Source organism: Pongo pygmaeus, chromosome 3, assembly GCF_028885625.2.
Source record: "Pongo pygmaeus isolate AG05252 chromosome 3, NHGRI_mPonPyg2-v2.0_pri, whole genome shotgun sequence".
Taxonomy (NCBI): Eukaryota; Metazoa; Chordata; class Mammalia; order Primates; family Hominidae; genus Pongo; species Pongo pygmaeus.
The window spans coordinates 67249086-67275696 of NC_072376.2; the positions used below are offsets into that span (position 1 = coordinate 67249086).

Sequence of the window (26611 nt, forward strand, 5' to 3'; positions counted from 1 at the left end):
GATTGAAAAGGAGAAAAATGAAATGCTGACTTTAGATTTCTAAGAATGCAAGTCTTAAAACATACATGTCTGTTTATTCAAATTCTACACACTGGATTTTCATTCATCTTTGCAGAATTGAATGAATAAAAAACATGCAATGATGATATGACTGTTTCTTATATCAAGGGTTTTACAATTTTTTATTTGCTAAGTATGCTATTCTAGACAAAATTTCTTTCTTTCTTTTTTTTTTTTTTCAGAGTTTCCCTCTGTTGCTCAGGCTGGAGTGCAATGGGGCAATCTCGGCTCACTGCAACCGCTGTCTCCTGGGCTCAGGCAATTCTCGTGCCACAGCCTCCTGAGCAGCTAGGATTACAGGCATATGATACTATGCCTGGCTAATTTTTGTACTTTCAGTAGAGATGAGGTTTCGCCATGTTGGCCAGGCTTGTCTCAAACTCCTGGCCTCAAGTGATCTGCCTGCCTCAGCCTCCCAAAGTGCTGGGATTACAGGCGTGAGCCACTGTGCCTGGCCTCTAGACAAAATTTCTTATGATGGTTGCTCTTTCCCATCATAACAGTTTTGCCATTAAATCAAATCTGACAGAGTGATTATGATAGAATAGTCTTTAAAAGTGCCAATAAAGAATTATACATGTGTAAATATTTTAAGTATATTTTACCAGCCAGAAAACAGATTGAGAAAGCTATAATTTGTCAAGTATATGCAGTAATTGGAAGAATAACTTCTGATGTGGTTAGGCTTTGTGTCCCCACCCAAATCTCATGTTGAATTGTAATCCCCATAATTCCCAGGGAGAGACCAGGTGGAGGTAATTGTATCATGGGGGCAGTTTCCGTGATGCTGTACTGGCGATAGTGAGTTCTCACAAGATATGATGGTTTTATAAGGGGCTGTTGCCTCTTTGCTACTCATTTTTCTCTCTCCTCCCACCTTGTGAAGATGGACATGTTTGCTTCCCCTTCTGCCATGATTGTAAGTTTCCTGAGCCCTCCTCAGTCATGCAGAACTGTGAGGCCATTAAACCTCTTTCCTTTTTAAATTGCCCAGTCTCGGGTATTTCTTTATATAACAGTGTGAGAACGGACTAATACAGCTTCTTAATGCATTGGAATTCAGTTGAATTCAATATCATAAGAATCACAAAAAATATTGGCATAATATTAAATCCTTTTGTTTTCTAAATCTGTACCTTTTACCCGAGAGATAAATTTATATTTTAATAACAGTTTTGAAAATGTATAGATTTGATGTTTGATGAAGTTTTGTGTTTTTCTATTAGCTAAATTGAAACCAGAAGCCTGTTTCTCTTTCTTAAAAGTGAAATAAGGGCCAGGTATGGTGGCCCACACCTGTAATCCCAGTACTTTGGGAGGTGGGAGGATTGCTTGAGGCCAGGAGTTTGATACCAACCTGGGCAACATAACAAGACCTTGTCTCTACAAAGAAAAAAAAATAAGAAGAAAGAAAAATAAAGCCTAACTGAAAATCACATTTTAAAAAGTTGCTATATATTTATGCAGTCTTAATATGAAATAACCTTTGTTTTATGGCTTTTAAAATGTGCTATAAAGCCTGGGGGGTTGACATTTTAAAATAATCATGTAAATCTGTCTGTCAAGGGTTTTGTTTGTTTGCTTGTTTTTGTTAGGTGAAGTATGAATAAATGTTCTGTCCGTTACTTTTTCAACACTTGTCTAGTAGCTTGCTGTTTTAGTTTGTATAAACTAAGAAATTTTACTTCAGTGGTTAGTCTTACTGCAGCAGTTTTGATGGTCAATTAGTTGATTTCCATTTGTTTTCGGTAAGGTTATGGTTAAATTTAAAAATTTTAAAAATGTCACTGGCCTTTTTTTTTTTTAGAGTATCTGTGTGAATTACTTTTTTACTTAAATTCCAGTTAGCCTCTTAGGGATTTTTAGGAAAAAAAAATCTGCTGTCATGATTTATACCTAACGAAGGATTAGTGGCATGAGTGTGTAAGAAACGACATACAAAGGGGAATAGAACAGAGTAGAAAAGGTGAATAACTACTAAATCCACAAGGAACGCAAGGTAGTGTGGTGTTGATATTTTCTGTTAGGAGATATACCCATTTGTTCCTTTAGGTCATATGCCTTATATGAGAAGGTGACGTTACATAAATATGGTAGCTGAGTCTGGGTCTCAGCTAGGAAATGCTGATTGGATAAAAAATTTGACTTTTTTTTTTTTTTTTTTTTTTTGAGATGGAGTCTCACTCTGTCGCCCAGGCTGGAGTGCAGTGGCATGATCTCGGTCACTTCCCAGGTTCAAGTGATTCTCCTGCCTCAGCCGCCTGAGTAGCTGGGACTATAGGTGAGCACTACCATGCCCAGCTAATTTTTCTATTTCTTTCTTTTTTCTTTTTTTTTTAAGATTGAGTCTCGCTCTGCCTCCCAGGCTGGAATGCAGTGGTGCAATCTCGGCTCACTGCAACCTCCACCTCCCAGGTTCAAGTGATTCTCCTGCCTCAGCCTCCTGAGTAGCTGGGACTACAGGCGCCCACCACCACTCCCGGCTAATTTTTGAATTTTTAATAGAGACAGGGTTTCACCATGTTGGTCAGGCTGGTCTCCAACTCTGGACCTCAAGTGATCCACCCACCTCGGCCTCCAAAAGTGCTGGGGTTACAGGCGTGAGCCACTGTGCCTGGCAAGGACTGTTTTTTTTTTTTTTTTTTTTGAGACGGAGTCTCATTCTGTCTCTGGGCTAGAGTGCAGTGGCCGGATCCTGGCTCACTGCAAGCTCCACCTCCTGGGTTCATGCCATTCTCCTGCCTCAGCCTCCCGAGTAGCTGGGACTACAGGCGCCCACCACCAAGCCCAACTAATTTTTTTGTATTTTTAGTAGGGACGGGGTTTCACCATGTTAGCCAGGATGGTCTCGATCTCCTGACCTCATGGTCTGCCCATCTTGGCCTCCCAAAGTGCTGGGATTACAGGCGTGAGTCACTGTGCCGAGCCTGGACTGTGTTTTTTAATCAAAGACACTTTTATCTTTAAAATGAACATACGGTTATTACAATAGAAATCTGAGCAGATCCTCTGATGGCTTCCTCTGGTGATTCCCATTTCCTGGAGTCTCTCTAAAACATAGTTATAGAATACATGAATTGTATATATTTTGAATCTATTTAATTCCTCTTTTTTCAGTTGAGGAGATGGGGTTGGAGAGGTAGGCAGTTTTCATATCATGTAGAGCCTTTCACACCTTCAAGACATTTTGTATTTTTCTTTGGCAGTACTTATCACTATCATGATTAAGTAATTATTTGTATGATCATTAAATGAATGTTTGTCTTGATAGACTAAGTTCTATGTGTTTAGGAGCCACACTGCCATCACCTGCAGTACAGTGTTTATATAAATAAATGGAGCTCATGTCAATCTTAAGTTTTGAAACCATTTTGTGTGAAAATTTGTTCTTACATATTTAATGTAATAGGTGTCAGAGAATATCATTTCTTAAAAATGTCAATCATTTGCACAAAAGGTCCCCATCCCTTTAGAGAGAATGACACGTAAGAGGCTGAATTAATTAGGAGATCATCAAGGAGTTTTCTTTATTTGTTGGCTACAAACATAGGGATTTTTGTCTGGATTTGTTCACAGGTTTATTCCTAGACACAGGAATAGTGCCTGTTACAGAAATATATGTTGAATCAGTGAATCAATAAAAGTGAATGACACTCACAACTCAGTAATAAGAACACAACCTAATTAAAAAACGAGCAAAAGATTTGACCAGATACTTCACCAAAACAGATACAGGATGGCAAAAGACACACATGAAAAGGTGGTTAACATTAGTCATTAGGAAAATGAAATTTCAAACCAAATGAGATACTGCTACACATCTGTTAGAATGGCTAAAATAAAAATAGCTGACAAAACCAAGTGTTGGTGAAGTTGTAAGGCAACTAAAACTCTCATATGTTGCTGGTGGTACAGCCCACCTTGGAAATCAGTTTGCCAATTTCTTATAAAATTAAACATGTGCTTAAACTAAATACTGCATGTTCTCACTTATAAGTGAGAGCTAAATGATGGGGACACATGGACACTAAGAGGGGAACAGCTGATATTGGAGCTTACTTGAGGGTGGAGGGTAGGAGGAAGGAGAGGATCAGAAAAAATAACTATTGGGTACTAGGCATAGTACCTGAGTGACAAAACATTCTGTACCACAAATCCCCATGACATGAGTTTACCTATATAACAAACCAGTACATGTACCTCTGAACCTAAAATAAAAATTAAAAAAAATAACTAAATGGAACTATGAATGTATATGTGGGTCAGTACCAAGAAGTTTTTTTCACAAACCCCTAAGTGTCTGATTTCCACTCAAGTCTTTTAAACTTGTTTTCTGTTGCTGAGTAGCAGAGGTCTTTTATTTTCCACTTTTTAACGTACCTAAAAAGCATGAACCCTGCATTTCAATGGACTGTATTGTACGCTTTTTTGCTATAAAACTTTTTCATCAAACACAATTACATTGTTCAATTTTGTTGTAAACTTAACATAAGATGCACTGTTGATATGCTTTCTGATATATTTGGTAAGAGTGATAAAATAAAGCTTAAAAACTAAAAAAAAATTAAAGGTAAGCATGTACTTAACATCTGACCTAGAAACCTGCTCCTAGAAATTTGCCTAAAGGAAAATGAAACATATGTATACACACACACACATAAAGACCTGTACACGGATGTTTGCGAAGGCTTTATTCACAATTTCTAAAAAATTGAAAGTAACACAAATACTCATTAACTAGTGAATAGATAAATAAATGGCTAAATAAACTATGATACATCCACACAATGAAATATCACTCAGCAAGAAAAAAGAGCAAACTACTAATACAAGCAGCAACGTGAATGAATCTCAAATACATTATGGTTCAGTGAAAGAAGCCAGACTCAAATGGCTACATACGATATAGGAACAGCTCCGGTCTACAGCTCCCAGTGCGAGCGACGCAGAAGACGGGTGATTTCTGCATTTCCATCTGAGGTACCGTGTTCATCTCACTAGGGAGTGCCAGACAGTGGGCGCAGGTCAGTGGGTGAGCGCACCGTGCGCCAGCCGAAGCAGGGGCGAGGCATTGCCTCACTCGGGAAGCACAAGGGGTCAGGGAGTTCCCCTTCCAGGGGTGACAGACGGCACCTGGAAAATCGGGCCACTCCCACCCGAATACTGTGCTTTTCCGACGGGCTTAGGAAACGGTGCCCCAGGAGAGTATAGCCCGCACCTGGCTCAGAGGGTCCTACGCCCACGGAGTCTCGCTGATTGCTAGCACAGCAGTCTGAGATCAAACAGCAAGTCGGCAGCGAGGCTGGGGGAGGGGCGCCCGCCATTGCCCAGGCTCGCTTAGGTAAACAAAGCAGCCTGGAAGCTTGAACTGGGTGGAGCCCACCACAGCTCAAGGAGGCCTGCCTGCCTCTGTAGGCTCCACCTCTGGGGGCAGGACACAGACAAACAAAAAGACAGCAGTAACCTCTGCAGACTTAAATGTCCCTGTCTGACAGCTGTGAGGAGAGCAGTGGTTCTCCCAGCACGCAGCTGGAGATCCGAGAACGGGCTGACTGCCTCCTCAAGTGGGTCCCTGACCCCTGACCCCCGAGCAGCCTAACTGGGAGGCACCCCCCAGCAGGGGCAGACTGACACCTCACACGGCCGGCCAGGTACTCCAACAGACCTGCAGCTGAGGGTTCTGTCTGTTAGAAGGAAAACTAACAGAAAGGACATCCACACCAAAAACCCATCTGTACATCACCATCATCAAAGACCAAAAGTAGATAAAACCACAAAGATGGGGAAAAAACAGAGCAGAAAAACTGGAAACTCTAAAAACCAGAGTACCTCTCCTCTTCCAAAGGAACGCAGTTCCTCACCAGCAACGGAACAAAGCTGGACGGAGAATGACTTTGACGAGCTGAGAGAAGAAGGCTTCAGACGATCAAATTACTCCGAGCTACGGGAGGATATTCAAACCAAAGGCAAAGAAGTTGAAAACTTTGAAAAAAATTTAGAAGAATGTATAACTAGAATAACCAATACAGAGAAGTGCTTAAAGGAGCTGATGGAGCTGAAAACCAAGGCTCGAGAACTACGTGAAGAATGCAGAAGCCTCAGGAGCCGATGCGATCAAATGGAAGAAAGGGTATCAGCCCTGGAAGATGAAATGAATGAAATGAAGCGAGAAGGGAAGTTTAGAGAAAAAAGAATAAAAAGAAACGAGCAAAGCCTCCAAGAAATGTGGGACTATGTGAAAAGACCAAATCTACGTCTGATTGGTGTACCTGAAAGTGACGGGGAGAATGGAACCAAGTTGGAAAACACTCTGCAGGATATTATCCAGGAGAACTTCCCCAATCTAGCAAGGCAGGCCAACATTCAGATTCAGGAAATACAGAGAACGCCACAAAGATACTCCTCGAGAAGAGCAACTCCAAGACACATAATTGTCAGATTCACCAAAGTTGAAATGAAGGAAAAAATGTTAAGGGCAGCCAGAGAGAAAGGTCGGGTTACCATCAAAGGGAAGCCCATCAGACTCACAGCGGATCTCTCGGCAGAAACCCTACAAGCCAGAAGAGAGTGGGGGCCAATATTCAACATTCTTAAAGAAAAGAATTTTCAACCCAGAATTTCATATCCTGCCAAACTAAGCTTCATAAGTGAAGGAGAAATAAAATACTTTACAGACAAGCAAATGCTGAGAGATTTTGTCACCACCAGGCCTGCCCTAAAAGAGCTCCTGAAGGAAGCGCTAAACATGGAAAGGCACAACCGGTACCAGCCACTGCAAAATCATACCGAAATGTAAAGAACATCGAGACTAGGAAGAGACTGCATCAACTAACGAGCAAAATATCCAGCTAACATCATAATGACAGGATCAAATTCACACATAACAATATTAACTTTAAATGTAAATGGACTAAATGCTCCAATTAAAAGACACAGACTGGCAAACTGGATTAAGACTCAAGACCCATCAGTGTGCTGTATTCAGGAAACCCATCTCACGTGCAGAGACACACATAGGCTCAAAATAAAAGGATGGAGGAAGATCTACCAAGCAAATGGAAAACACAAAAAGGCAGGGGTTGCAATCCTAGTCTCTGATAAAACAGACTTTAAACCAACAAAGATCAAAAGAGACAAAGAAAGCCATTACATAATGGTAAAGGGATTAATTCAACAAGAAGAGCTAACTATCCTAAATATATATGCACCCAATACAGGAGCACCCAGATTCATAAAGCAAGTCCTGAGTGACCTACAAAGAGACTTAGACTCCCACACATTAATAATGGGAGACTTTAACACCCCACTATCAACATTAGACAGATCAACGAGACAGAAAGTCAACAAGGATACCCAGGAATTGAACTTAGCTCTGCACCAAGCGGACCTAGTAGACATCTACAGAACTCTCCACCCCAAATCAACAGAATATACATTTTTTTCAGCACCACACCACACCTATTCCAAAATTGACCATATACTTGGAAGTAAAGCTCTCCTCAATAAATGTAAAAGAACAGAAATTGTAACAAACTGTCTCTCAGATCACAGTGCAATCAAGCTAGAACTCAGGATTAAGAATCTCACTCAAAACCGCTCAACTACGTGGAAACTGAACAACCTGCTCCTGAACGACTACTGGGTACATAACGAAATGAAGGCAGAAATAAAGATGTTCTTTGAAACCAACGAGAACCAAGACACAACATACCAGAATCTCTGGGATGCATTCAAAGCAGTGTGTAGAGGGAAATTTATAGCACTAAATGCCCACAAGAGAAAGCAGGAAAGATCCAAAATTGACACCCTAACATCACAATTAAAAGAACTAGAAAAGCAAGAGCAAACACATTCAAAAGCTAGCAGAAGGCAAGAAATAACTAAAATCAGAGCAGAACTGAAGGAAATAGAGACACAAAAAACCCTTCAAAAAATAAATGAATCCAGGAGCTGGTTTTTTGAAAGGATCAACAAAATTGATAGACCGCTAGCAAGATTAATAAAGAAAAAAAGAGAGAAGAATCAAATAGATGCAATAAAAAATGATAAAGGGGAAATCACCACCGATCCCACAGAAATACAAACTACCATCAGAGAATATTACAAACACCTCTATGCAAATAAACTAGAAAATCTAGAAGAAATGGATAAATTCCTCAACACATACACCCTCCCAAGACTAAACCAGGAAGAAGTTGAATCTCTGAATAGACCAATAACAGGAGCTGAAATTGTGGCAATAATCAATAGCTTACCAACCAAAAAAAGTCCAGGTCCAGATGGATTCACAGCCGAATTCTACCAGAGGTACAAGGAGGAGCTGGTACCATTCCTTCTGAAACTATTCCAATCAACAGAAAAAGAGGGAATCCTCCCTAACTCATTTTATGAGGCCAGCATCATCCTGATACCAAAGCCTGGCAGAGACACAACAAAAAAAGAGAATTTTAGATCAATATCCTTGATGAACATTGATGCAAAAATCCTCAATAAAATACTGGCAAACAGAATCCAGCAACACATCAAAAAGCTTATCCACCATGATCAAGTGGGCTTCATCCCTGGGATGCAAGGCTGGTTCAATATACGCAAATCAATAAATGTAATCCAGCATATAAACAGAACGAAAGACAAAAACCACATGATTATCTCAATAGATGCAGAAAAGGCCTTTGACAAAATTCAACAACCCTTCATGCTAAAAACTCTCAATAAATTAGGAATTGATGGGACGTATCTCAAAATAATAAGAGCTATTTATGACAAACCCACAGCCAATATCATACTGAATGGGCAAAAACTGGAAGCATTCCCTTTGAAAACTGGCACAAGACAGGGATGCCCTCTCTCACCACTTCTATTCAACATAGTGTTGGAAGTTCTGGCCAGGGCAATTAGGCAGGAGAAGGAAATCAAGGGTATTCAATTAGGAAAAGAGGAAGTCAAATTGTCCCTGTTTGCAGATGACATGATAGTATATCTAGAAAACCCCATTGTCTCAGCCCAAAATCTCCTTAAGCTGATAAGCAACTTCAGCAAAGTCTCAGGATACAAAATCAATGTGCAAAAATCACAAGCATTCTTATACATCAATAACAGACAAACAGAGAGCCAAATCATGAGTGAACTCCCATTCACAATTGCTTCAAAGAGAATAAAATACCTAGGAATCCAACTTACAAGGGATGTGAAAGACCTCTTCAAGGAGAACTACAAACCACTGCTCAAGGAAATAAAAGAGGATACAAACAAATGGAAGAACATTCCATGCTCATGGGTAGGAAGAATCAACATCGTGAAAATCGCCATCCTTCCCAAGGTAATTTACAGATTCAATGCCATCCCCATCAAGCTACCAATGACTTTCTTCACAGAATTGGAAAAAACTACTTTAAAGTTCATATGGAACCAAAAAAAAGCCCGCATCGCCAAGTCAATCCTCAGCCAAAAGAACAAAGCTGGAGGCATCACACTATCTGACTTCAAACTATACTACGAGGCTACAGTAACCAAAACAGCATGGTACTGGTACCAAAACAGAGATATAGATCAATGGAACAGAACAGAGCCGTCAGAAATAATGCCACATATCTACAAGTATCTGATCTTTGACAAACCTGACAAAAACAAGAAATGGGGAAAGGATTCCCTATTTAATAAATGGTGCTGGGAAAACTGGCTAGCCATATGTAGAAAGCTGAAACTGGATCCCTTCCTTACACCTTATACAAAAATCAATTCAAGATGGATTAAAGACTTAAATGTTAGACCTAAAACCATAAAAACCCTAGAAGAAAACCTAGGCCTTACCATTCAGGACATAGGCATGGGCAAGGACTTCATGTCTAAAACACCAAAAGCAATGGCAACAAAAGCCAAAATTGACAAATGGGATCTAATTAAACTCAGGAGCTTCTGCACAGCAAAAGAAACTACCATCAGAGTGAACAGGCAACCTACAAAATGGGAGAAAATTTTCGCAACCTACTCATCTGACAAAGGGCTAATATCCAGAATCTACAATGAACTCCAACAAATTTACAAGAAAAAAACAAACAACCCCATCAAAAAGTGGGCGAAGGACATGAACAGACACTTCTCAAAAGAAGACATTTATGCAGCCAAAAAACACATGAAAAAATGCTCACCATCACTGGCCATCAGAGAAATGCAAATCAAAACCACAATGAGATACCATCTCACACCAGTTAGAATGGCAATCATTAAAAAGTCAGGAAACAACAAGTGCTGGAGAGGATGTGGAGAAACAGGAACACTTTTACACTGTTGGTGGGACTGTAAACTAGTTCAGCCCTTGTGGAAGTCAGTGTGGCGATTCCTCAGGGATCTAGAACTAGAAATTCCATTCGACCCAGCCATCCCATTACTGGGTGTATACCCAAAGGACTATAAATCATGCTGCTATAAAGACACATGCACACGTATGTTTATTGCGGCATTATTCACAATAGCAAAGACTTGGAACCAACCCAAATGTCCAACAATGATAGACTGGATTAAGAAAATGTGGCACATATACACCATGGAATACTATGCAGCCATAAAAAATGATGAGTTCACGTCCTTTGTAGGGACATGGATGAAATTGGAAATCATCATTCTCAGTAAACTATCGCAAGAACAAAAAACCAAACACCGCATATTCTCACTCATAGGTGGGAATTGAACAATGAGAACACATGGACACAGGAAGGGGAACATCACACTCTGGGGACTGTTGTGGGGTGGGGGGAGGGGGGAGGGATAGCATTGGAAGATATACCTAATGCTAGATGACGAGTTGGTGGGTGCAGCGCACCAGCATGGCACATGTATACATATGTAACTTACCTGCACATTGCGCACATGTACCATAAAACCTAACGTATAATAATAATAATAATAAAAAAAAAAAAAAATCAGAAGAAAAAAAAAAAAACAAAAAAAAACAAATGGCTACATACTATGTGATTCCATTTATATGACGCTCTAGAAAGACAAAGCTGTGAGATGGAAATCAGATAAACACAGATAAGGGTTCGTCAACCAACAGGGCTGAATTGGGGAAAGTGAATGGACTACCAAGAAGGGGAGCTGTTTGGAATGATGGGAATGTTCTGTATTTTGACTGTGACAGTGGTTATTCAACCATATCCATTTGTCAAAATTCATAGAACTCTATACTAGAAAAGGCTGAATTTTACTGTATGTAGAAAATACCTTAATAAACCTGATAAAGAAACAAAGTATTAATGAGGTTTTTTTCTATGAGTACTTGAGCAAGCAAATTGTTAGCTTGCTGCTTTGAGAATCAGGAGCAAACCCATGCTTTACCAAGGGACCAAAGAAACTCATGAGACTCACCCTCCTACTTACTCCTGCTGTTCTTTTTCTTTAAATGCTTACCCTGATAAACTGGTAATGAAGAACTTAAACATTCTTTATCTCTTCAAAAAAATTAATGAAAAGATAGAAAGATATGTTGTAGGCTTTTGAGTTTCATGTGGCAAGGTCTTTACTTTTAGCAAAAACCATTTATTAAGTGATACCTGCCATTTAGCATTGGGTAAGACATTACTTTCTTAGCACGTCAGGCAGGGCTAATAGATGCAGCACAAGCCTCGTTTGCTACCTCAAGGAGTTGCCATGAGAATCAGTAACGGGTGTGTTTGTGTAAGCACTGTGTAAATTGCTAAATAAATGCAGGTGGTTTCATTGCTAAATATTTAAAAACCTAGATATAACAAGCAAATAAACTTGGATTTCAGTATCAAAGAACAACCCACAGACATGACATGGGTGAAACATATAGGAATGAATTACTTGGCTTACATCTGTGTTTGGCCCCATTGCCTTTTTGCCTGGTGGGGAGAATCTGATGTCCAGGAGCTTTGCACATAGCATGGAGGAATGGCAGGAATGAAATTTCACAGACTGGAGAGTGGGAGGAGACTCAGTGGAAAGACAGCTATTGGCAAAACTTGGAGTTAGGGGCTCTGAAGGAGTGAATCCTCGACAGTTTGTGTGTTTGTAGATGTACATGTGTTTGTACAGTCTCTATCCTTTTATGAGGTAGGCTCTCTTGTTCTAAATGTAGGTGACCATTGTAGCAAATGTGCTGTTCCCCACACCAACACTTTCTTCTGATACCTCCTCTTCCAGTGGTTTTGCCACTGTAGTTCTTGATACATTTTTGTTCCATGTAACTGCTTTTATCTCATGAATATTGTCATGAACTCACTGATATCAATGGTAAAGTTGTAGATGAGAAATAACCTATTTCTCGTCTTCTTTTATGTACATACACACACAATTAGAAATCTTACCTTTTTCCCTCTTAGATTGTTATGTCATATGTCATAAAGAGGTACTCCAAGTTGAGCTCAACAAATATTTATTTGTGTGACTTTGTTTGAAAACTTATTTACAGAGTATTACATAATGGTAAAATGAATTCTACTGGCAACATGACCTTGGCCAGATTCCTTAATTAGCATCCTTGTTTCCTTACTTGCAAAATGCAAGTATTAATAATAGTACCAATTTTGCTCTTGTCACTATATAGTTGTAAGAATCACAAGAGCTTAGGAAAGCTTGCAGTCAGCTCTGAAGTTCTGCCCAAATACAAGACAGTGATATTATTAATGGAATCCTTCTCATTATTTGTACTATTCCCAGAAGTGGGTACACTGATAAATTCTTACGTTTTTCCAGGGAGAGTCACACCGGGACAGCTCATGTCCTATATTCAGCTCTTCAAGAACAACCTCAAAGCTCTAATGAATCATTGTGGCCTCCTCCAGCTTGGGCTGGCCACAGCTCAAACGTTGAAACACCCACAGACTGCCAAGTGGGACAACTTTCTGGCTTTTGAAAGGCTCCTTCTTCAGGTATGTTACTATGGGAACCTCGTGGGATCTTAATAATTAACGTTTTGACTTCCAGAGAAAAACCTTGACATTTATTATAGCCTTAGTAATAAATCATATTGTTGACATGTGCCCTGCTTCATATTCTCTAAGTGCCCCCTAGTTAAAATTCAAGTAGAAACTTTTTTCACACCTGTTTAAAAAAAAATTTGACAGTAACATCTTTGACTTCTTATTTAATACCAAGGATGTTTTTTGAGCATTGGACTAACCTCTGGACACCTCTTTCAATTTTATGCCATTTAGACCTTTCTTGCTCTTCATGGCATCTTTATTTGATCCTTGCTACTCTCTCTGTAACATATTACCGCTATTTACATTTCTTCTGACATTATCTAGTTTCTAGTCCTTAAGCAACATATAGCATGTGTCTTAAAATGGTGTTTAGTAAAAAATGAAGGAAGTGATTTCCATTTGTAGTGTTTATACAGGTATTTGTATGTGGGATAGGAACTTTTCATGACTGATGAAATATTTTCATGGGAAACTTTTAAAAAAATATGTAGTATGTATTTTTTAAAATTATGAAGTATTTTTAAAAATTATACAGTACTTTAAAAAAGGATAGAGGATTGTGAAGCATAAATGTACATAAAATGACAAGTATCTGTAAACTTTCTGCATAGATTCAATATGATTTATCATTATTTTCATATTTATCATGGATCCTTTTTCATTAAAGAAATAAAACTAGAGAGAAAGATGAAGCATTTTTGATACTATATAACCATCTCTACTCTGATTTTCCTTTTTCTTTCCCTAGAGATAATTACATGGTCAATTCATTGTTTTTATATTTTTATTAAATGTTTACTTTTTCATAAATAATATAGAGCATTTATGTTATGGATTTTAATTTTACATAAGTGATATTATACTATAAATATCCCTAAATAGCTTCCTTTTTTCTCTCAAGTTTCTATTTTTTTTTTATTATTATACTTTAAGTTTTAGGGTACATGTGCACAACGTGCAGGTTTGTTACATATGTATACATGTGCCACGTTGGTGTGCTGCACCCATTAACTCGCGTCATTTAACATTAGGTATATCTCCTAATGCTATCCCTCTCTCTTTCCCCTCACCCCACAACAGGCCCTGGTATGTGATGTTCCCCTTCCTGTGTCCATGTATTCTCATTGTTCAATTCCCACCTATGAGTGAGAACATGCGGTGTTTGGTTTTTTGTCCTTGCGATAGTTTGCTGAGAATGATGGTTTCCAGCTTCATCTATGTCCTTACAAAGGACATGAGCTCATCCTTTTTTATGGCTGCATAGTATTCCATGGTGTATATGTGCCATATTTTCTTAATCCAGTCTATCATTATTGGACATTTGGGTTGGTTCCAAGTCTTTGCTATTGTGAATAGTGCTGCAGTAAACATACATGTGCATGTGTCTTTATAGCAGCATGATTTATAGTCCTTTGGGTATATACCCAGTAATGGGATGGCTGGGTCAAATGGTATTTCTAGTTCTAGATCCCTGAGGAATCGCCACACTGACTTCCACAATGGTTGAACTAGTTTACAGTCCCACCAACAGTGTAAAAGTGTTCCTTTTTCTCTACATCCTCTCCAGCACTTGTTGTTTCCTGACTTTTTAATGATTGCCATTCTAACTGGTGTGAGATGGTATCTCATTGTGGTTTTGATTTGCATTCTCTGATGGCCAGTGGTGATGAGCATTTTTTCATGTGTCTTTTGGCTGCATAAATGTCTTCTTTTGAGAAGTGTCTGTTCATATCCTTCGCCCACTTTTTGATAGGGTTGTTTGTTTTTTCCTTGTAAATTTGTTGGAGTTCATTGTAGATTCTGGATATTAGCCCTTTGTCAGATGAGTAGATTGGAAAAATGTTCTCCCATTCTGTAGGTTGCCTGTTCACTCTGATGGTAGTTTCTTTTGCTGTGCAGAAGCTCTTTAGTTTAATGAGATCCCATTTGTCAATTTTGGCTTTTGTTGCCATTGCTTTTGATGTTTTAGACATGAAGTCTCAAGGTTCTATTTTTAAGATAATCCAAAGTGATGGGCTGGGTGCGGTGGCTTATGCCTGTAATCCCAGCAGTTTGGGAGGCCGAGGTGGGTGGATCACTTGAGGTTAGGAGTTCGAGACCAGCCTGGCCAACATGGCAAAATCTTGTCTCTACTGAAAATATAAAAATTAGCTGGGTGTGGTGGCGGTCCTCTGTAGTCCCAGCTACTCGGGAGGCTGAGGCAGGAGAATTTCTTGAACCTGGGAGGCAGAGGTTGCAGTGAGCTGAGGCTGTGCCACTGCACTTCAGCCTGGGTGACAGAGGGAGACTCCATCTCAAAAATAAATAAATAAATAAATAAATAAATAAATAAATAAATAAATAAATAAAGTGGTGTATGTAGATCTAGCTCATTCCTTTAAACCACATCATAAATATACAATTTATTTATGCAATCTATACTGATGTTTAGTTAGGCTGTTGCATTTGTGCTGTGTGTGTGTGTGCGTGTGTGTCTGTTGAATGTGTGTATGTGTCTGTTGTATGTGCGTATGTATGTGAGATTAGGAAAAGTTATGCAGTGAATACCCTGGAATATGTCTTCTGTTATATATTGTTGAGTTTACCAGATATTGCCAAAAACATTGAAGCAGGTAAGGCTCAAAGCTGTGTCCTCTTCAGGATGTCAGTGAGCTGCCTTCATTATCCCAGAATGACTAAAGTGTCACAAACATATATCAAGAGGCAGAAAAAGGAGCTTATTTCTTCATTATGTATTTTTTCTAGCAAGGCAAAAAGAAAAAAAAACTTTCTGAATCCTTAATGATGGCTATGAGCCTTACCTCAAAATATCTTGTTTTGTGAGATGATAATTTTTGTTGTTTATGGTGATTGGTTTTCTGTTATTTGGAGCCAAAATACACTCATCTTTTTCCCGTTAATATGTAATATACTAAGATCCCAAATAAAAGTTTTTTTTTCCCCCCAGTTTTTAGTTTGTTCTAGTTGTCAGTTTATCCATCAGTGTTTTTAAATCGATATGTTCAGTTTTATGCTTTTATTCATGGGTATTTTAAGGATTTTAATGCCATTATGAATTCAATTTTTAAAATTCAGTTTTCTAGTTGTTTATTGTTGGCATGTAGGAATATCTTGACTCGTGAATAGTGATCATGGATCCAACACCTTTCTGGTTGTTATTCATTGATTGTCCTGGGTCTTTTGTGTGGGCAAGAATATTATCTGTGAATAAAGTCAGTTTTGTTTCTTCGTTTCCACACTTGATACCAAGTGTCTTTCATAGTGCATTGACCAGGCATACTAGGCCCTTTTTCAGTAAGAGTCATGCTAACAGGCATCTTCATCTTATTCCTGACTTTAAGGAAAATGTTCCCAAATGTTACCATTAAGTATTATGTTCGCTGAGGTTTTGTTTTGTTTTTAATCAGACTAAGGAAGTTTCTTCCTAATCCTAGTTTGCTATTTTTTTTTTTTTTTTTAGTGATGCATTAGTGTTGCATTTTGTTTAATGCAGATTATTATTTTTTAAAATGATTAGTTTTTCTCCCTTAATCTGTTAATATGGTGAATTGGGTTTATAACTTTTTTAATGCTAAATAATCTTCATTGCATTCTTGGGACAAATTCAACTTGTTCCCACACACACATACACTCATACACATGTAAATATATGCACACACACACATACAAATTGCTGGATTTAGTTTACTAATATTTTCCATAGAAATTTGCATTTATGCTCATAGGTGAAATTAGGATTTTTTCTTTCTTTTTTTGAGACAGGTCTTGCTCTGTCACCCAGGCTGGAGTGCAGTGGCGTGATCTCAGTTCACTGCAACCTCCACCTCCTGAATTCAAGTGATTTTCCCATGTCAGCCTCCCGAATAGCTGGAATTACAGGTGTGCGCCACCACGCCCAGCTAATTTTTGTATTTTTTTATAGAGATAGGGTTTCGCCATGTGGGCCATGCCGGTCTCGAACTTCTGACCTCAAGTGATCTGCCCGCCTTGGCCTCCCAGTGTTGGGATTACAGGCATGAGCCACTGCACCTGGCCTGTATTTTTTCTTTATTGTTCTGCCATGGTCTGGTTTTCCAAAAAAAGATTACATTATAATAGTTTAGTAAAGTCAGTTAGGGTGAGTTTTAGTTTTTCTATTCTCTATTTATTTAAAAAAGGAATTATCAGTTGCTTAAAAGTAAAATACTCCAAAAAATAACCTGGATCTATTGCTTTGTTGTTGATATTTATAATTATAATAATATAAGTAATAAGTGATTCAAAACTATAATTTCTTCAATTCTTTATAGCTTTGATTTATCTTCTGTCAGAGGTGATTTTAAATTACTCACAATGATTGTGAATTTACCAATTATACCATTTTAAAACATATTTCTATCTCTATCACTGTCTTTATCTCCGTCTTCATTAAAAACTATGAGCTCATATTACTTTCATAGTTCTTTTTTAAATTTTTTTGAAACGGGGTCTCACTCTATCACCCAGATTGAGTGCAATGGCATGATCACCACTCAGTGTAGGCTTGACATCCTCGGCTCAAATGATCCTCCTACCTCAGCCTCCTGAGTAGCTGGGACTAGGGGAATGCACCAGCACTCCTGGCTCATTTTTATTTTTTATTTTTTGTAGAAATAGGATCTTTCTGTATTGCCCAGGCTGGTCTCAAACTCCTGGACTCAAGTGATCCTCCCGCCTTGGCCTACCAAAATGTTGGGATTACAGGCATGAGCCACTGCACTTGGTCTAATATCATAGCTCTAGTCTAATAGCACAGGGTTCATTCTAGTTTTCCCCTTTTCCATAATTGTACCTCCCTTCTCTGGCAGTGAGGAACTTGTCTCCCATTATCCTCGACATATTTAATTACTTTATCATCCCCACTGTGTGTAACTAATCTTCCATTAGAGTTGCTGCCCTGTGGTGTGGATGCCTCCTCACCTCACCTGGGCTCTCCCTTCCTGCTCCAGGCCATGGCCAAGCCCACACGGATGTTCTCTCTCATTTCATACAGAGGCACCCTTGTGGAAACCTCCCCATAGGGATGCTCTTCTACCTCAATTGAGCTCTGACATCTCACCCTGTGCTGCCCCTGCCTCTGCCTTCTTCATAGAGGCCCTCCTCATGCCTCTCGGGCTCCAGCACCCCACACTAAGCCCACACTGTGGCTCCTATAGCGCTGATACCCTCCTCATTCTGCAGGCTCTGACACTTTATGCCGAGTCACTACCATTGCTACTGCCTTCTTTAGCTGCCCTCACCACCCGGCTCAGCGTCCTACACTGCATCCTGGGATGTTGTTGTCACTTAACCTCCACCTGGATACCTTTTGTCACCTGCTTTGGTTCTGACAACCCATGCAGGGCTGCTGCTGCATTCTCCCCTCTCCTCCAGTCTCCCCATCCCTTCGAGATGTCCTCTTCATTCCACTTGGGTTGTTGTATGGACACCATCCTTACCTTGCTCAGGTTCTGATCCCCTTCCCTGGATCCTCACTTCCACCACCTTCCACGTGGATGCCCTTTCCATCCCCTTGGGTTCCAACAACCCCTGCGAGACTCTCCCACCCCCATGCACAAATGCCCTCCTCACCTGGTTCTGGCTCTGACACCATGCTCTGGGCTGCCATTGTCTCCCCTGTGGACACCCTCTTCATACTCGTGGGCTCTGACAACCTGCCCTAAGCCACTATTGTGCCCTCCTTCATTCCTGCTGCCTCACTGTATGGACAATCTCTTCACCCTGCTCTTCATCACATGTCCTCTAAAGTGAGCCCCACTCCAAAATCTCATAAAATTGCTTCAAAACAAGACTATACAGAGATTTTTCTCCTGAGAATGATAATCTTTCTAGATAAGCTTACTAAAGTTTTCTGAAGAAACTTGACATATTAATTCTAAGCCATTTTTTATTTGTAATTAATTTTTGGAATCTTTTGTTCCATATTAGACTCTTAGACTATTAGATGTGATCATGGTAATTGGTGTGGTTCTTTCAACAATTAAAGAAAGAATTGAAAGACTGAGGAACCCCAGGCATGGTGGTACACATCTGTAGTTCAGGAGGCTGAAGTAGGAGGATTACTCGAAGTCAGGAGTTTGAGGCTGCAGTGGCCTGTGAATAGCCACTGCGCTCCAGCCTGGCAACATAGAGAGACCCCTTTGCCTCCGCCCAATCTCTTAAATAAATAAATAAGATTGGGGAAAAGAAGTAAACATTTAAAATACTAAAATCCTACTTTTATCATAATTGCATATCACCCTGACCAGTACTGTGTTCTCAGTCACTTCTGGGTCCTTACAAGTTAGGGTTTTAGCATAGGCGAATGTATAAACTGATCATTGGAATGCTCTTTGTTTATGGACATGCTTACTTTACATAGTATATACTCATCCATTAGTTTAACAAGTCATAATATATGGGCAGCTGCCCCTTTTACAGGCTTTGGTTTGAAAGTAGGGCATTTGTGTTTATTTTGAGCATGAGGACAACCTTTCATTTTTCCCCAAGGGCTTGAGAGCCACCAAGAAATTTCAGCTAATGTTGAGAATTGTTTATTTCTTGGGAGACTCATTTCTACCACTTTCTACCAGGGCTCCATCACTGAAACCTCAATGTTTACTTTATGGCCTAAGTAATGTTATAGACAACCTTAGCTAAAAAAAAGAAATCGGTCTTAGAAATCTACAATTAAAAATAGGTTACTGCATTTCTTCTACTTACAATGGTTTTGGTGATCTAACAACTAGTCAGCAAGAGACCTGAGGACTATTTGTAAAATTTGTGTTGGACTTACACTCCTAGAAACAATAGATTTATACACTTAATTTCTAAAGATAATATTATATGCTCAAAAGAGAAACCTTTTTGAGTATTCTTGGGGAAAATCTAATATTTGTTAGCAGTGAGTGTAATTTGAAAAGCCAAAGGAGATAAAGCATCTTCATGACTCCTTTTTTCTCTCTCTTATCTCCAAGGTCCAATATCACTGTCAGTGTTTTAGGAATTGAATACATGTGTGCTAGTTATAACATAATTCTGATTTTGCTTCAAATTTAAAGTGTACAAAAGAACAAGTTTAAACTGATCATGGATATGTTTATGATTCAATTAGTGAGTGTTTTCACAAAGTAGCTTTGCCTTTTAACTAAAGTACAAATTCATTTAATTTGGTGAAATGGTGTAAAGTATGAAGAATTCCTTTCTTGTAGTATAGCAAGAGAGTTTGGCTTAGTTTCCTCATCTAAATATAAATAAAAGTATCTACCTCATAGAGTTATTGTCAGGATTGAGTGAAATTACATGTGTATTAATACACATATTTATGTGTTATGTATTAATACACATAATACATAGCTAAGAATAAATTATCTACCTCATAGTGTTGTCAGGATTGAATGAGACTATATGTGTATTAATACATAACTAAGTACAGTAAATCCTCAATAAATAGTCATTATTATTTATTCTTTCAGCTGGGTTGAAAATATTACAAATGCTGTCTTATTTTATGTGAGTAATGCCTTTAATATATTCTCACCTGGATTTTGGTTTCTTAAATTAAAATTTATTAAGGAAGAATGAGTTTGTCACTTAGAAAAATGTTACTTTTTATATTTACTGTTTGATAATGTTTGACAGTATTTTTCTTTAAACCTTGATTTAAAGCCCACTTTTTCTGTAATGGATGGCTGATGTTTTTATGCTAGTCATCACAAGAAAACAGCTTTTTTTCCCCATTAAAAATTTATTGGCCAGGCCTGGTGGCTCACACCTGCAATCCTGAGGCAGGAGGATCACTTGAGGCCAGGAGTTCAAGACCAGTCTGGGCAACATAGTGAGACCTTGTCTGTACTAAAAATGAAAAAAAAAAAATTAGCTGGATGTGGTGGTGCATGCCTGTGGTCCCAGCTACTCAGGAGACTGAGGCAGGAAGATCACTTGAGCCCAGGAGGTCAAAGCTGCAGTAAGCCGTAATTGCGTCACTGCATTCCAGCCTGGGTAACCCTGTCTCAAAATAAATAAATAAATAAATAAATATAAGGCAAAAGAAAACAATTATTTTATAGGCATGTTTATACCACTTATTATAAAACTATAACAATGTAATTGTTATAGTTATAACAATAACAATAACTAGTGCTTGAACTTCAAAGAGAATGAAACAATTGACCTTTTTGTCAAAATTACACAGCAAAGAAATGACCCTTTAAATTGTGCATTAGGTGCTCTCTTTGGCAGCACATATACTAAAATTGGAATGATACAGAAAAGATTAGCATGGCCCCGCACAAAGATGACATGCAAATTCATGAAGCATTTCACATTTTTAAAATCTAGAATAAAAGTAAAAATTAAAGAAAAATTGTGCGTTAGCAAACCCATTATGATTTTTTAAGCCTTATGCTGTTTCTACTTGTCTTAAAAAATGGCATGGTGTATTGGTGTGAGTGGTAATAATAATAATAATAATAAACATAATCCTCATTGGATTCAGAACACTTTGAAACCCCAGAAAAGATTTTGTGGGATAAAATCAAGGTATCATAGAGTGAGAACACTGAAAAGTAATATGTATTCTTGAACGCTGCCCAACATCTGATTTCCCCTCTATAAAATCACTGAAGAGTAATACAAGGAAAAAAACCTTTTATTGACTATAACTTATTGTGATTATAAAATGATAGCAAACTATGTATTAAGGAAGCAGCTGTGTTTAAACTTCCTACTTCCTAAACATATACTTTATAAATATATATGTAATATACCCATCTCCAGTTATTTCTTTAGGTAGAATTTATACTTTAAATTAAAGCAATCCAGCTTGGAAAATGGTTTTTTAATAAAATATAAATGAGTTATAAAGTCACTCAAAAAAATTGAGGTAAAATATAGCTTTAGTTTTAAGTTTTATCTCTTTGCAATAAAAAATAGGCATCTATTTTATTGGCTGCCAAAGTAGTTTTTAATAGGTAGGATTGGTTTTTTAAAATATATTGAATGTTAGATAATATCTTTCTATAGCAAATCAAGTTTACCTAAGCTAAGTAATAGTATGTCTGCTAATTTTCTAATAAATTGGCGGATTTTACTTTCTAAGTCCTCTAGTGCCTCTATTAGCTGTCACGCCATATGGCTTGGCTTGGAAATATGATGGCTCATTTTAGTGCCATTCCTGACTTCACCAACACCCTGGGAGGTTCTGTTTTATAATGCCTTCTTTTTAGCCATTTATAATTAGGATTGAGTTTTTCTGAGAAGTAGTTTCCACCACTCTGCTTCTCTGTGGGCCTTGCTATTCAAGAGTCATTAGGCAGCATGGGGTATTGTCACTTGCAAAAGCATCTTTGGAGATTTGGATTAAGATGGCGGATAGGAGGCAGGACTAGCTTGCAGCTCCCACTCAGACAGAGCAGTGTGTGGAGATTCACATCGTGAACTTCTGCTCCAAGAACTACTGCAGGAACATGCCAGGAAAGCTGAGAGAATGCACAGACTGTTTGGACGAACTGGATCACTACTGCAGGCTCCCTGAGATGCTGAAAAACTGAGTCTGCTTGCTTTCCCAGTGGAGAGGCTGGTGGTCTGGGGAAGTTCTCAGCCCCGGTCACTGGCTGCCTGGAAATAAACTTGGTCCTGTTGCTGGGGCACAGTGGGCATGAGACCAGCCTTTAGGACTGTAGTCTACATGGGAGTGGGGTGAAGCCTGTGACTGCCCACTTTACCCCTTTTCCCTGGTGATCTGTGTGATTCAGCAGAGGCAGCTATAATCCTCCTGGGAACATAACTCCATTGGCTTGGGAACCATACCACCATCTCCCACAGTAGCTGCAGCAAGCCTCGCCCAAGGAGAGTCTGAGCTCAGAAACACCTATTCCTGCTTCCACCTGGTGGTCTTTCTCTACCAGCCCTGGTTGCCAAAGACAAAGGATATAATCTCTTAGGGGCTCTATGACCCTGTCTACTGCCTGAAAAACCTGAAAACTTAACCAGGCAACCATAGAGCAAGTTTGCATCCTCCTATAGTACTGCGGCTGATGCACTCTTGAAAGCGCCACCTCCTGGCTGGAGGCCAACTGACAAAAAAAAAAAGTGCGCTAAACAAAAATACAACCAAGGACCCTCACAGAGTCCACTTCACTCTCCTGCTGCCTCCACTGGAGCGGGTGCTGGTATCCATGGCTGAAAGACCTGAAGATGGATCACATCATAGGACTCTTTGCAGACACTCCCCAGTACTAGCCTGAAACCCTGTAGCTCTGCTGGTTGGCTAGACCCAGAAGAGCAAAAATGATCACTGTAGTGCAGCTCTCAGGAAGCCCCATCCCTAGGGGAAGAGGGAGAACACTTCATCAAGGGAGCACCCCATGAGACAAAATAATCTGAACAGCAGCCCTGAGTCCCAGATCTTCCCTCTGACATAGTTTACCCAAATGAGAAGGAACCAGAAAAACAATTCTGATAATATGACAAAACAAGGTTCTTTAACAGCCCCAAAAGATCACATTAGCTTACGAGCAATCCAAACCAAGATGAAATCTCTGAATTTCTAGAAAAAGAACTCAGAAGGTCGATTATTAAGCTAATCAAGGAGACCCCGGAGAAAGGTGAAGTCCAACTTAAAGAAATAAAAAACATGATACAAGATATGAAAGGAAAAATGTTCAGTGAAATAGACAGCATAAATAAAAAACAATCGCAACTTCTGGAAATCAAAGACACACTTAGAGAAATGAAAAATGCACTGGAAAGTCTCAGCAATAAAATTGAACAAGCAGAAGAAAGAACTTCAGAGCTCAAGGACAAGGCTTTCAAATTAACCCAATCCATCAAAGACAAAGAAAAAATACTTTTAAAAAATGAACAAAGCGTCCAGGAAGCTTGGGACTATGTTAAGCATCCAAACATAAGATAATTGCTTTTCCTAAGGAAGAAGAGAAATCTAAAAGTTTGGAAAACATATTTGAGGGAATAATTGAGGAAAACTTCCCCAGCCTTGCTACAGATCTAGACATCCAAATACCAGAAGCTCAGAGAACACCTGGGAAATTCATCACAAAAAGATAATTGCCTAGGCACATAGTCATCAGGTTATCTAAAGTCAAGACAAAGGAAAGAATCTTGAGAGCTGTGAAGCAAAAGCATCAGGTAACGTATAAAGGAAAACCTATCAGAGTAACAGCAGATTTCTCAGCAGAAATCCTACAAGCTAGAAGGGATTGGGGTCCTATTTTTAGCCTCCATAAACAACACAATTATCAGCCAAATTTTTGTATCCAGCAAAACTAAGCTTCATAAATGAAGGAAGGATACAGTCTTTTCTAGACAAACAAATGCTGAGAAAATTCACCACTTGCAAGCCAGCACTACAAGACTGATGAAAGGAGTTCTAAATTTTGAAACAAATTTTTGTGATACACCAAAATAGAACCTCCTTAAAGCATAAATGTCAAAGGATCTATATAACAATAACATGATGGAAAAAAAAAGACATCTAGGCAACAAATAGCATGATGAATAGAATAGTACCTGACATCTTAATACTAACATTGAATGAAAATTGCCTAAATGCTCCACTTAAAAGATACAGAATGGCAGAATGGATAAGAATTCACCAACCAAGTTTCTGCTGTCTTCAGGAGACTCACCTAACACATAAGGACTCACATAAACTTAAGGTAAAGGGGTGGACAAAGATATTCCATGCAAATGGACACCAAAAGTGAGCAGGAGTAGCTATTCTTATATCAGACAAAACAAACCTTAAAGCAACAGCAGTTAAAAAAAGAGGGACCTTATATAATGATAAAAGGATTAGTAAAAAAGGAAAATATATAATGATAAAAGGACTAGTACAAAAGGAAAATACACAATCCTAAATATATATGCACCTAACACTGGAGCTCCCAAATTTATAAAACAATTACTGCTAGACCTAAGAAATCAGATAGATGGCAACACAGCAATAGTGGGGGACTTTAATACTCCACTGACAGCACTAGACAGGTCATCAAGACAGAAAGTCAACAAAGAATGGACTTAAATTGTTCCTACAACAAATGGACTTAACAGATATTTACAGAACATTCTATCCAACAACTGCAGAATATGCATTCTATTCATCAGCACATGGAATGTTCTCCAAGATAGACTATATGATAGGCCACAAAACAAGTCTCAGTAAATGTAAGAAAATATAAATTATAGTAGATACTCTCTCAGACCACAGTGGAATAAAATTGGAAATCAACTCCAAAAGGAACCCTCAAAACCATGCAAGTACATGGAAATTAAATAACCTGCTCCTGAATAATCTTTGGGTCAACAATGAAATCAAGATGCAAATTAAAAGTCTGAACAATAATAGTGACACAACCTATCAAAACCTCTGGGATACAGCAAAAGGTGCTAATAGGAAAGTTCATAGCATTAAATGCCTACATCAAAAAGTCTGAAAGAGCACGAATAGATAAACTAAGGTCACATCTCAAGAAACTACAGAAACAAGAACACACCAAACCCAAACCCAGCAGAAGAAAAGACATAACAAAGATCAGAGCAGAACTAAATGAAATTGAAACAAACAAGCAAACAAACAAAAATACAAAAGATAAATGAAACAAAAAGCTGGTTCTTTGGAAAGATAAACAAAATTGATAGAATATTAACAACATTAACCAAGAAAAGAAGAAAGACGATCCAAATAAGCTCAATTAGAAATGAAACGGGATATATTACTACTGATACCGCAGAAATACAAATGATAATTCAAGGCTACTATGAACACCTTTACATGCATAAACTAGAAAACATAGAGGAGATGGATAAATTCCTGGAAACATACAACCCTTCTAGACTAAACCAGGAAGATATAGAAACTCTGAACAGACCAAAAACAAGCAGCAAGATTGAAATGGCAATAAGAAAATTGCCAACAAAAAAAGTCCAGGACCTGATGGATTCACAGCTGAATTTTATCAGCCATTCAAAGAATTGGTATCAATCCCATTGACACTATTCCACACAATAGGGAAAGAGGGAATCCCCCTTAAATCATTCTATAAAGCCAGTATTACCCTGATATCAAAACCAGGAAAAGATATAACCAAAAAAGAAAACTACAGACCAATATCCCTGATTAACATAGATGCAAAAATCCTCAGCAAAATACTAGTGGACTGAGTCCACCAGCATGTCAAAAAGATCATCCACCATGATCAGTTGGGTGTCATACCAGGGATGGAGGGATGGTTTAACATTCACAGGTCAATAAATGTGATACACCACATAAACAGAATTAAAAACAAAAATCACATGATCATCTCAGTAGATGCAGAAAAAGCAATGGACAAAATCCAGCATCCCTTAGTGATTAAACCCTCAGCAAAATCAGCATAGAAGGGACATACCTTAAGGTAATAAAGGTCGTCCATGACAAACCCACTACTAACATTATACTGAATGGGGAAAAGTTGGAAGCATCCCCCCTGAGAACTGGAACGAGACAAGGATGCCCACCTCTCATCACTTCTGTTCAACATAGTACTGGGAGTCCTAGCCAGAGCACTCAGCCAAGAAAAGGAAATAAAAGGCATCCAAATCTGTAAAGA

At 38.7% G+C, this 26611-nt stretch overlaps 1 protein-coding gene and 1 non-coding gene across 9 annotated transcripts in view; both read left to right on the top strand.

Moving 5' to 3' along the window:
• SCFD2 (sec1 family domain containing 2) overlaps window positions 1-26611 on the top strand; it is a 513758-nt gene that overhangs the window by 100658 nt on the left and 386489 nt on the right. For all 8 annotated transcript variants that reach the window (XR_010126050.1, XR_010126051.1, XM_054484287.2 and 5 more), the window contains exon 4: window positions 12775-12950. Coding sequence is in view for 6 of the 8 variants with exons in the window: in XM_054484287.2 (XP_054340262.2) it covers window positions 12775-12950 (176 nt within the window). In the remaining 2 variants the exon portion in view is untranslated. The remainder of the gene's footprint in view (window positions 1-12774; window positions 12951-26611) is intronic.
• On the top strand, window positions 21227-21332 carry LOC129036038 (U6 spliceosomal RNA). Its single transcript, XR_008502487.2, has one exon. It is a non-coding gene; the product is annotated as a U6 spliceosomal RNA (small nuclear RNA).